Genomic DNA, 13,190 nt, shown 5'->3' with positions numbered 1-13,190 from the left:
AGCAAATAAAAAAAATCATTGTCAAGTGTTTTTGACATCCTGTCCAATGCTGTGGCACTTACAGAGGCAGACAAAGAAGATGAAAACAGGATGTGTGACTTCAGTAGGCTTTCAGTTTAGATCTGCAGAGAAAACTAGCATGATAGGTTGTAACGAGAGCTGCACAACACTTTCAAGGAAGGCCCATCCACACTAAAATTAGACTAGAGTTCATGCTCACATCTCACACAGGGTGTACTACACAGCAGTGAAAAACAGGCATGAAGAGGAGGAATGAACCCAGTTCCTGAAGGTGGGAGAGTGCACAGGATAATGGACTCTGAGCAGCAGCTGGACAGAAGCAATCTACTGATACCCTCTCAGTGGATAACCAGACTACAAAGAACTGAGACGACTCAGACCATTCAGGAAATGGGTAACAACAGTAAGAAGCAGAAACAGAACTTTAAAACCTTACATTGTTTATTTGTGTGTATGTATGCGTGCAGGGCGCCTACAAAGATCAAAGGATAGGCGTGGGTCCAAGGGATCAATCTTGGTGAAAGCATTTTACACACTGAGCCATTTCACTAGCGCAGAAAATTTCCATTTAATCTTTAAAGTGAAAACTCACTTGTTTCATTAGAAACCACCAAGTTTCTGAAGTACAAAGAGTTTCTTTATAGATAGTGTATTTTTTAAAAAATAAACTTTTAACATAAAAAAAATAGATTCTCCCAAGATGTTTTATTATTATTTTTAGCTGAGCCAGAATCTTATTCTACTGTTCAGGCTGGGTTGGAACTCACTACACAGCTGAGGCTGGCCTTGAATCCCTGAAGATCTTTTTGCCTCAGCCTCCCAAGTACTAGGATTACAGCCATGAGCTAACACACATCCCAGGATATTTAGAAGAAAATGAAGGTAAAAGTGAATAAAAAAATAAGATACTGATTTTTAATTTTACAATTAAACATGTCACTATCTTTTAAATTTAACATAACCTACTTAGACGTTTTATAAAACTCTAAGCAAACTGGCATCTTTTATGGATTTATAGGTCACAAATATACAGGGAAACAGCTACATGCCATGTCTCCAGCATTTATAGTTTACCATCAGATAAATTAGCAGTCTATAAATCTCTCCTTTTGGTTTGACTTTGCACTATAAAATAGGAGCCCTTAATTCAAATTCTGACTTGAAAACAAAACCATTTCTTATAACCCTGGGGATGTCTACAGTCAGGAGACTCTAATTCCATTTTGGTTACATGGCATGCTTCACATTTAAACCCTAAACAATAATTAATGTTTAAAACCATTCCTTCTTTATTCTCATGATTTCTAACAGAATTTCCTCAAATAGTTCCTCTATATAACTACAGTGGTTTTCTGGTCTTCAGACACTGTCTGACCAGGAAGTTTAGCTTTTGCTTTTTTGCAGCTTCTCAACATGAGCCACTTTAACGTTGCCATTCAGGCCTGAATTTTCAAAGTTAATCTGGCTTTGTTTCATTGGTATATTAACTAAACTCTTTGAGGGCAGAGAACCACACACGCCTTATTTATGCTCCCACAATCTCCATGTAGTAAGACAGTCAATAAACAGGCAACTAAACGACGACGTGTTCTCTTCTAAAGTCCACTGCCAACCCTGAGAGGTTTAACTTTTGGGCTGGAGAGATGGCTCAGAGGGTAAGAGCACTGGTGCTCTGCCATAGGTCCTGAGGCCAATTCCCGGCAACCACATGGTAGTTCACCACCATCTATATATAGTAAGATCTGGTGCCCTCTTCTGACATGCAGGCATACACGTAGGCAGAACACTATATACATAATAAATAAATCTTTTTGTTTGTTTGTTTGTTTTTTGAGACAGGGTTTCTCTGTAACTTTGGTGTTTACCATAGAACTAGCTCTTGTAGCCCAGGCTGGCCTTGAACTCACAGAGATCTGTCTGCCTCTGCCTCTGCCTCCTGAGTGCCGGGATTAAAGGCGTGCATCACCAATGCCCAGCCATAATAAATAAATCTTTTTTAAAAAAAGTTATAATTTCCACTCATTATAGTTCAATATACTTATTTGTAATATCTAAAATCTAAATATAAACAAATAAAACAAAAAGGCAATTCCTTTATGACTTATGAATACTAATAATGTAAATTCCATTTGTAACCCATTACAAAAAATAAATAACAAGAGAGGAAATGCACCAACATGCATAGCATTACGAATTACTCAAGCAACAGCAGAATCTAAAGCAGGCACTTTCTACTAGTTGGCAATATGTTTGTTCATATGATTTCTGTGGCAATAAGGGGTGTGAGGTGAAGCAGGTATGAAAATTTACCCAGAAGACTCTCTTTAGAAATATTAGATGGACTCTCCAATGAAATTGATATTCAACATAGAAGTTGTTTTAAAATCAGTATCAGCCATCGCACTGGGAAGAGGTCCAACAAAATATCAAGTAGAAGTCTATCAGCAAAATGTCAGGCTAGAAACCCAGACACATACAGTGAGTCAGGAAACAGATAAGACTGTGTGCACTGCTCACCACTGAAGGTCTCGACTTACAGCCCTCGAATACTATGAAAGAACCTTTCACTGTGCGATTAGAGGGCAGGGGAAAGTCAGTTTCTTCTTGAAGAACTGCTTCACAAGAAGTGCTCTACGGGAAGGATTAGATATTAAACTTAAAAAAAAAAGTTATCTTTCATTGCTCTTTCAGCAGAGAAAACTGGCTTGAGTAATGGAGAAGGAGAAAATTTAGCTTAAAGAAAACTTAAATGAGCTGTTCAGAAAAAAGAGAGCACTGTGCCAGGGGACGCCATAATGAAAAGGAGAGAACTGGGCTCCTGTCTGAGGGAGGCCAGAAACAACCTTTCTGATCTTTGGCAAACCAGGTAATGGACAAGCAGGGCCTTCTGTTTCCTCTTATCTAAGAGAGCTGGAGAGCATCACGGGGATGATTTGTCCATGAACCAAGCACTGGAAACTCAGAACTAAAAACAAGTACCCACTTTGCTATCATAAAGCAAGACAGGTCACCAAACTGTCACCCTTCTTTCCTGCCAGCCTGTTGTAAATCATTTTCATGTGTGTGCTATTTAAGCGGCCACCCCTTAACAAAGGCCATAAAATCAGAGTGATCTCAAAGAACTGGGCAGGAAAGGTGAGCGAGGAGACTAGAGCTATGTATCAGCATTTTAGCTACAGAGGTGAGTCTGGTGTCGTCACATTCATCTGACATAACTCTCAAACTAATGTTTTTGTTACCAGCTATAGCCAATGTAGCTTTGCCAGGGCAACTATGTCCTCGGATGCATGGATTTACCTTAGGTATGGCCAGGCACCCTGATGTAAACTATGTTCCTCTGTCATTTTCATTTGATATTCTTAAAAGAATCAAGTACATGGGATCATTTTTGACTCACAGAAGCAGAGTTTAGAACTGGCTGTCTTTCCAGTACTTGGAAGGCCAGCCTGGGCTACATGACAAGACCTTGTCTCAAAAGCAAGTAAATGGGATGATAAAGAGCTAGCTCACAATTAAGAGCACTGCTGTTCTTACAAAAGGATCCCAGGGTTCAGTTTCCAGCATCCACATGGTGGCTCGGGATCTGATCTGATGCCTTCTTCTGGCCTCCATGGGCTCCAAGAGAACAACTGATGCCCATCTATATGATAGCAAACATTTATAATAAACAAACCTAAAATATTTCAATTAAAAAAAAAACTTTAAAGAAGCAATCTTTTTTCTTTTCTTTTCTTTTTTTTTTTTTTTTTTTTTTTTTTTTTTTTTTTTTTTTTTTTTTTTTTTGGTGGGCTAAATGTTCCTAATAAGGCGTTTGTTTAAAAGTCAACAAAACCCCGCCGGGCGGTAGTGGAGCACACCTTTAATCCCAGCACTCGGGAGGCAGAGGCAAGTGGGTCTCTGAATTCAAGGCCAGCCTGGTCTACAAGAGCTAGTTCCAGGACAGGCTCTAGAAACTACAAGGAAACCCCGTCTCGAAAAAAAAAAAAGTCAACAAAACCAAGAGTAAAGCTTTCCAGAGACAGTTTCTGACAGCACACAGCAACTATCTGTGCCCTGATCCGTCATCAAGCCAGTAATGTCTTCTCATACAGCTACATGTGAGCTTATCATGTAAAAAGCACACTGGAAAACTGTGTGGTTTATCCGAATGGAGAGAAATGTTTTTTCTTAATGGGCAAGAGTCTACTTATTCATACAAATAGCTACTGAAGAATTCTTTAGTTTATACAACTATTTATTTGTTTTTTTTGTTTCTTTTTTTTTTTTAAACACCAAACATCTCTTTTACGTTAGTTCCCAATTTTAACACAGCTGTTCCACATAAATTCATTATAATACAAACTTTTGATGTAATGGAAAGGGTGTTAAGGCAAATAATTTTCATGAGGCACTTTTAAGCCTTTCTTAGTTACAGTAAAAAGCAAAATGTATTTTCCTCAATTTGTCCTTGAAAAGAGAAGCTGACAAGGGAAATAGCACATGCTTACTTCATAACAAGATGGTGGGTTCAACAATGAAACAGCTGATCATAACTGGGTTCCTCAGCAAAAAAACAGGCATTGGCCCAATTGTGAGTCAGAGTAATGGCTCCAAGTAACTCTAGAACACCAAGGCCTATTTGATCTGGAAGAGACTGGGGAACATGCCGCCCACAATGTGCTGCTCTGTGCCTTTGCCCTGTGCTTTTCCAAGGCCTTCTTGCAACATCACTGGCCCAGCTGTTAGCCAGATGCAACCACATGAACCAGAGTGTGAGAATAAAAACATTAGCATTATTTCCATGGCGCTAGTCACATGGTTATTGTAGAAATAACCAGCATTAGCATACTACAGCATTTGTTTTGTTCTTGAATGTTGTAACACCCTACGGGGGGAAATTATCTTTATTTGAAAAAGGTTAAAAATGAAAGTGCATGCTATATATCTTTGCTGGGAAACTGTGGGAAATGGATTTATTGAAACCATATGGAAAAGAAGAAGGAATCAATTAAAAACAAAAATCTAATAAATCTACAATATTTCCAAATGAAATGCTTGTGGTGAGCTAGCTTCTTGTAAACACAGCACTAGATCCCTGAACAGCCCCAGATGCTGAGCTAACTTGTGGTCAAGCAAGTCTGTCAAACACATTAAGGCCCACAACTTTACTACTGAAAGGGGGGCAACAGGAGAGCAAGACCAACCAGTGTTACATTTCATTCCTTTGAAATTTTAAGAGACGGGGGCAGGGAGTGTCTTACTAAATAGATAATTTCAGCTAGAATTCAAGTTTACATATGTTAAAAAGAGAAATAAAAAACTATAATAATGTTGGAGTCAAAAGTGAGGCAAATCTATAATTACTGATATATTTCTTAAAATACCATTATTTTAAAAATATACTAGGTCTAATACCCTAAAATTACTTTTTCAGTTGGCATCTGTAAAATCTTTAAGGTCCAAACCTGTTTTTAAAAGCTGATCTACAAATAATGGCCCATGCCTTAGCCAAAAACAATCCCTGGTGGAAGAGCCATCCACCTTACCTGCTGCACTGTTAATAACCCACTAGAGGATTCTGGGACAGGTCGCATGGGGAGAAGCTGGCAGAGGGTGCCGAGAAGTAAAGCGACTTCCTTCATGCTCCTCCAGCAGCACACCAGGACCATCTGAGCAGTGACGTCACATGTTCTTCCTTCTCTACCTTCAGGAACAAAACAAACACTATTGCAACACTAGCTAGGATTCCTCACATCCCAGGTTTCTTAGGACACACTTACTCATAATTTCTTCAAGAATGATCTGTTTGAACAAACCAATTTGTCATATGTTCTGTTTATTCAGACAAAACAAAACAAAACACGCTAACATTTGTAGAGAACACGCTATGGGAATGAAGCATGCTAACTTTTTAATTTGTTACTTTCAAATAAACTTAAAATGAAACACAATACTGCCTCAAAACTTAGGACTAGGCGCTGGAGAGATGGCTCAGAAGTTAAGGGCATTGCCTGCTCTTCCAAAGGTTCTGAGTTCAATTCCCAGCAACCACATGGTGGCTCACAACCATCTGTAATAAGTATTACACGGTTAAGCATTAAAAAACAATACTTCTTGTTTACTTTAGTGAGAATGGTTGTTTTATCATTATCAGTTAAGGAACGGATAAAAATTTTGTTGTTTTGGTTTTGCTTTTTTATATACAGTATCTCCTTATGTAGCTCAGACTTCTCAAACTCACAACCCTCCTTACCTAGCATCCTGAGTTCCTGAGTGTTAGAATTACAGCATGGCTCTACAAGAGCTAGTTCTAGGACATGCTCCAAAATTACAGAGAAACTCTGTCTCAAAAAAAAAAAAATTATAGCATGGGCATCTATACTGAGAGACAGGGAGAGAGAGAGAGAGACAGGGAGAGAGAGAGAGAGAGAGAGAGAGAGAGAGAGAGAGAGAGAGAGAGAGAGAGAGAGAGAGAGAGAGAAATACTTTATGGGTGCCAGAGAGATGGAAAGTTTGTTTTATTAATATTCAAATATTAGTCCTAAGGTTTTTTTAAAAAATATTTATTTATTATATATACAATATTCTGTCTGTGTGTATGCCCGCAGACCAGAAGAGGGCACCAGACCTCATTACAGATGGTTATGAGCCACCATGTGGTTGCTGGGAATTGAACTCAGAACCTTTGGAAGAGCAGGCAATGCCCTTAACTTCTGAGCCATCTCTCCAGCCCCTAGTCCTAAGTTTTGAGAAAGGAAGGAAGGAAGGAAGGAAGGAAGGAAGGAAGGAAGGCGGATGGATGAGCAGATGTACAGACAGACAGATAGATGTGATAGATGGGTGGGTGGGTGGATAGCAGATACAGATAGATAGAAAAGCAAGAGCAAGTGCTCTTAACCACTTAGCTACTTCTCCAGTCCCTAACACAGAACATTTAATATGTCTTTTTGTGTTTTAATGCACACTGGTGTTTTGCTTTGCCTGCTTGTGTATCATCACATGCATGACTGGTGCCCACAAAGGCCAAAAAAAAAGAAAAAGAAACATTGGATCCTCTGGAATTAGAGTTACAGACAGTTGTGAGCTAGCATGTAGGTGCTGGGATTACACCCAGATCCTTCAAAAGAACATACAGGGCTCTTAACTGCTCTCTCTCAAGCCCCAAGATAAAACTTTTAAAATCAAAAGCAAATAATATTTATCTTTCAAAGTATGTTTAAATCACATGACAAATGAGCTAAATGTCCTCCTACTTAACTTTATTTTATGTGCATTGGTATGAAGGTATCAGATCCCCTGGAACTGGAGTTATAGACAGTTATATGCTGCCATGTGGGTGTTGGGAATTGAACCCAGGTCCTCTGGAAGAACTGCCAGTGCTCTTAACCCACTGAGCCATCTCTCCAGCCTACTTATTTTCTTATCCAAGTTCTAGGTGTATTTTATTACTAACATAAAAAAATTCTATTAATGTAAAAAAAAAGTTAACAAAACTGTTTTTTCTATCTTGCTTTTAAAAGGAAAGCTTCCAAAGCTAAAAGAATAAATGCACTTAGAAATACACAGTATGGAGAAAATGGCTTATACACAAAATGGGAGCTGGGTAGAACTGGGGAGGATATGGAGCATGACTTTACACTGTTTTAAATTGACATTTCAGCATTACAGTAAAAACCTATAACTGTCATTTTAAAAATACAAATTGCAGCCGGGCGGTGGTGGCGCACGCCTTTAATCCCAGCACTCGGGAGGCAGAGGCAGGTGGATCTCTGTGAGTTCGAGGCCAGCCTGATCTACAAGAGCTAGCTGCAGGACAGGCTCCAAAGCCACAGAGAAACCCTGTCTCGAAAAAAAAAAAAAAGAAAAGAAAAGAAAAGAAAAGAAAAGAAAAGAAAAGAAAAGAAAAGAAAAGAAAAAAAATACAAATTGCAAAGAGAATTTTTTTGCAAGTCGATAACCCCACCTAGTGGAGAATATAGATAGCCACAGGGCAAATCACTAAGAAATTACTTCTTGTGATCTGGTGGTTTGATATAACACAGAAGCTCACGTTCTGCTTGATAATAAGGTTTCCTTTATTAATGCTGACTTAAGAACTCCCGGAGAAGACACCGTGACTGTGCAACAGGGAGGAGGTGAGGCCACACGCCCAGGCCCATCATCACCATGTGTCCTGCTCTCCCGGCTGGGCTGTTAAAGAGTTTTATGTCCAAAAGGTTTGTTGTGGCATCGTTTATGTTGAACTAAGACATACCACTTTCTGAGAAAGCTCTTATAAAGTAGTTCCAAAACCTAAATTAAAAAGAAAACTCTTTGTTTTCCAGACATGTTCTGTAAATCTGAACTCTTTTAGAATCTGAACTCTAAAGGGCATTATTCTGGGGTTGGAAAGATGGCTCAGTAGTTAAGAGTCTGGGTTTAAGAATCCACATCTGGCAACTCACAACGGCCTATGAACTTCAGCTCCAGAAGGATCTGACACAGTTGGCCTTCCCAGACACCTGCACTTAAGTATGCAAACACACACACACATACACACACACTTTAAAATAAAACAATTTTTTTTAAAAAAAGACAGCCTATATGTTTTACATTACTGAAATACTTGTGGCCAGTGTACAGTAGTTTAGGTTCACTGGTACAACACTTGCCTATCATGCCTTACAAAGCTTTGAGTTCAAGCCTCGGAAACACACACACAAACAAACAAAACACAACACCCCACTGATTACAGTATCAAGTATTTCATGTATTTTACCTTTGATATCTGCAAAGCTATCAATATTTGAGACACTGGTACTCAAGTCCTCCAAATCAAAGCTATCACGTTCTTCCAGTATTTTGGCTTGGTTGAAGTAAGCATTAGTATCCCGTGGCTGAATCTCATTGAGAATGACTTGCAAGCGACTTGCTGACTCTGAAGAAAAGATAAGTATGCATGAATGCCAAGTTCTAGGTCACACAGATTTCTCTCAGGCAAATACTGGTAGATTCTAAATGAGCAATCTTGAATGTTTCAGTTCCCTAATGTAGGTAGATCTTGTGAATATGCATAAGAGGTTTTATTGTTGTTATTATTATTTAAGAGTAGGTGGGGAGGAGCTGGAAAGATTTGGGAGGGGAAGGAATATGATCAAAATTTACTGAATGAAAAATTTTAAAAGAATAAAAAAGATTTTAAATTTAAAAAGATTGATCTTAGATCAACAGACTCTTATCTCACAGACTTTTCCTGAATTCTGTCCCGAGCTCCTGAGGGGGGAAGAATTTTTTATATTTTATATAAATATTATATATATGTTTTATACTTCTTTCTTGTTTTATAGGTCATATATCCTGAACTCCCTTGCAAAGAGCCATAGTTAGATAGATAGAATTGCTAAAATTTTGTTCTGATTGTTTCTCTTTCTCTTCTTCTCTTGGCTTTTGGGGTGGGGAGTTGGGGGTAGTGTTATTTTTTTCCTGGTTATTAAAATTAGCTTTTTTTGACAAAATTTCAGGGAAGCATCAGTGAGCATAATGTGTTGATTGAATGCCTGTGAACACAGTTTTGAGCCTCTATATTTCCCACACTTGTCTGAATAGATGTATGCCATCTATATCTCCTATTAGATGTTTCTGCTTGTTCCATGTGATTAGTTACCTGTTGCTACATGATAGGATTAATGATGAACATAATTTCATAGCATACTCTGATCATATTCCTTACTTTACCCTCCCTTGTCCTCCTCACTCCCACTGATCCCCTTCTTTGTCCCTCTTCTTTTCCTTTCTAACTCAGAGAATAGCATTAAGTCTGCCTATGGGAAGATGGGTGAGTATGCTCACAGGAGCAAAGGCACCTTACCACTGACTACACCATTGTGTAAAACTTCTCTCCTGCTGGGGGCTATTTATAATAGTTAGAAACTGCTGACCTGAGTCAGTGTCCATAGGGATGAGGCCTTCCGGGGAGGAGCTCTGGATGACAGGAGACACCACAGCAGAAAGCCTGTAGGACAGCAGCAAAAGCCTCTCCACCACTAGCCTCCACTCACCCACCAACTGCAGGTCACTGCAGCAACACAGTAGAGACATGAGACAGAAAGCAAAACACTCATTTTAGAAATGAAATTAACATAAAAAAGAGCTGCAAGAATTTATGGCTTAAAACTGTGTGGTATATGAAATATTAGGGACTTAAAAATATACATATATGGGTAGATAATTAAATCTAATTTTCAATCTTTTTAAGGCAACATAACATTCATTCCCAAAAACAGACTCCAGTGAAAGCTAAATGCCAGACACAAGTGTATTTCTAAAACAAGATATAGTCGTGGGTATTCTTACTGCAGAGGCAACTTCTGAAAAGCTCTTGTTATACAGTGGACTCTTCCATACATTGGAAATGAGGATGCAGCCTGAAGCAGGGAGTCCTCAGCCTGAGATATCTCATCCTCAAGGTTTTCCATCAAGCATTTAATAACTGGGAAAAAAAAGCAAAGAGAAACTGAAATAGCCTCAGTTATATATAGAACACATTTACAATTTATTTATAGAAAACACATCCAGCTCAACTAACTGTTACACTACAGGCAGTGGTTCTCAACCTTTCTAATGCTACAACCCTTTAATACAGCTCCTCATTGTGTGGTGACCCACAACCATAAAATTATTTCATTGCTACTTTATAATTGTAATTTTGCTACTGTTATGAATCATAATGTAAATATCTGTGTTTTCCAATGGTCCTGGGCTACCCAAAGGAGTCACACCCCAAGGTTGAGACCCATGTACTAGAGGTCTGTGAGTGTACACAAATGTACAAACGTGCGTATGTACAGCTGGAAGACAGGTCAATGCTGGATACCTTCTCTGATCACTCTCCACCTTATTTTCTGAAGAAAGATCTTTCACTAAGCCTATGGCTCACTGACGCAGCAAGGCTGGCCAGCTTCAAGATGCTCCCTGTGTCTGCCTCCCCAGGCTGGAATGATAAATGCACATTGCTACACCAGGCTTTTTCCATAGACACTGACGATCCCAAATCAGATCTTCCCGTGTGCAGAGCAAGCACTCTACCAACTGAGTCATCCTTCTAGCCCCTAAGTCAGAAGTTTGAATCAAAGATTTCAGGGGTATCAGAGCCTGTTAGCAATTTCTAGTTAAGACACTGTTAAAAAATGGAATGCAAGCCAGATGGTGGCACACACCTTTAATTCCAGGACACAGGAGGCAGGCAGATCTCTGTGAATTCAAGGCCAGCCTGGTCTACAAGAGCTAGCTCCAGGACAGTGTAATCAAGATACAATTCAGACACCAAGCAAGTCTCACATTTCAAGTGCACAAGTTGAGCAAAGTAGGACGGCTCAGTGGCCAGAGCAGCGTCCGACCACATGCGACTGCCTGAGCTGGAGCCCCCGGGCCCAAGGGGTGGAAGAAGAGAATTGGCTCCCAAAGCTGTCCTCTGACATTCACACTGTTACACGTGCATACATGCACAAATACAATAAAAATCAAGAGTGTACAAGTCATTTTTTCTATATACAAACATAATCACTATTCTAGAACATTTACTGTCTACTGACACATACACAAAACTAAAACAAAAACCTTCACTCAGAAGCAACAGTCTCTCCTCTCATGGTAGCTCTACTCTTGCTCTATACTGACTTATTTTGTCCATATAGATATGCCTATTCTTAGCCAGGTGTGGTGATATATACCTGTCTGTAGTCCTAGAACATGGGAAACTGAGGTAGGAAGATCAGGAGTTCAGGACCAGCCTGGCTACATAGCAAGTTGGAGGTTGGCCTGGGCTATATGAGTCCTGTCTCAAAAAAAAAAAAAAAGAAAATTTTTTTTGTTGTTTATTCTAGACTAATCATAAATAGAAAAAAGTAACATGAGACTGGCTCCACTCACTTGTCATAATGTTTTCACAGTTCATCAAAGCTGCATCAATAATTCATTCTTTTATACGCTGGACAGGAGTCCACTGTCCAGGCAAAACACATTTTTACTTACTCAGCAATTGATGTGCACATGGCTTATTTCAACTTTTAGAAAAGTATGAATAATATTTCTACAAACATTTTTGTACAATTCTTGACTGGGCTTATGTTTTAATTTCTCTGGATATTTACAGGCTAAATGTTTGTGTGCATACCCTCGACCCTAGCAGTGCATATTCTATTTTCTTCTCCACAACCTCAACAACATTTATAATTTCCGGGTTTCTACTTAGATATCACACTTGGAATGAAGACTTTCCTCTCTGTAATTTTGGTCTGCATTTCCCTCTAAGCTGGTGGTGCTGTGTTGCTTCCTGACCTTGCTGTTCACTTGCCTAGCATGCACAAAGTCCTGGGCTCAATGCCTGGTACTGCACTGGGTAAGGCAGGAGGAGCAGAAGCTCAAGTTTACCGTTGACTACAAAGCAAGTTTCAGGCTGACCTAGGCCACAAGAGATCCTATTTTAAAAAGAGAGAGTAGAAAGTGGGGGAGGGAGGCTGGAGAATTGGCTCAGTGTTATACAAGCAGGAATCTCTCAGTTGGAATCACCAGCACGGATATAAAAGTTTGGCATGGCGGCACACATACGTAACCCCAGTGGAGAGGTGGAATGCAGAAACAGGCAGAATCTGGAAGTTTCCTTGACAGCCAGTCAAGAAGAAATGGCAAGTTCCAGGTTCAATGAAGAGATTCTGTCTCAAAAATTAAGGTGAGGGCTACAGAGATAGCTCAATGTTACCTTGCCATGCAAGCATATGGGCCTGGGTTCAAATCCAAGAGCTGGGTGTGGTCAGATGCCTACAACCCTAGCACTGTGGAAGATGGACATGAGGATCGCTGGGGCTTGCTGGCCACTAGTGCAGTTCCAGGTTCAGTGAGAGAACTGATTTCTGGGAAGAAAACACAGAGGGACAGGACAGGACAGCAAATCTTCTCCTCTGGCCTCCATGCACATGCACACATGTATGCACACGCCACTCAAGTACACTCACAAACAGCATTTAAGTTTTAATGCTTTTAAAAATAACAAAATAATAAGGTGGAGAAGTGATTGAGGAAAATATCCCAACATCAAAGTAACTGCTCTGTACAGATACAAGGAGGATGATTTGTGTGTGGTCACAGTGAAAGTAACATGAAAAAAGAAAAGATGTCCTCTTCAAAATGTTTCCATTAATGCACAATAATTAATT

At 39.5% G+C, this 13,190-nt stretch overlaps 1 protein-coding gene across 7 annotated transcripts in view; it reads right to left on the bottom strand.

The window, feature by feature from the left end:
• Positions 1-13,190, bottom strand: part of Thada (THADA armadillo repeat containing) — a 301,348-nt gene that overhangs the window by 257,312 nt on the left and 30,846 nt on the right. For all 7 annotated transcript variants that reach the window (XM_038318638.1, XM_038318640.1, XM_038318639.1 and 4 more), the window contains 4 exons: positions 10,333-10,468; positions 9,918-10,054; positions 8,759-8,917; positions 5,547-5,704 (listed from right to left, as the gene is read on the bottom strand). In XM_038318638.1, coding sequence (XP_038174566.1) covers positions 5,547-5,704; positions 8,759-8,917; positions 9,918-10,054; positions 10,333-10,468 — 590 coding nt within the window. The remainder of the gene's footprint in view (positions 1-5,546; positions 5,705-8,758; positions 8,918-9,917; positions 10,055-10,332; positions 10,469-13,190) is intronic.

This window comes from Arvicola amphibius, chromosome 2 (genome assembly GCF_903992535.2).
Source record: "Arvicola amphibius chromosome 2, mArvAmp1.2, whole genome shotgun sequence".
Classification (NCBI taxonomy): Eukaryota; Metazoa; Chordata; class Mammalia; order Rodentia; family Cricetidae; genus Arvicola; species Arvicola amphibius.
Note: the sequence above shows the minus strand (reverse complement) of the source record. Positions and strands in the feature narration are given on the sequence as shown.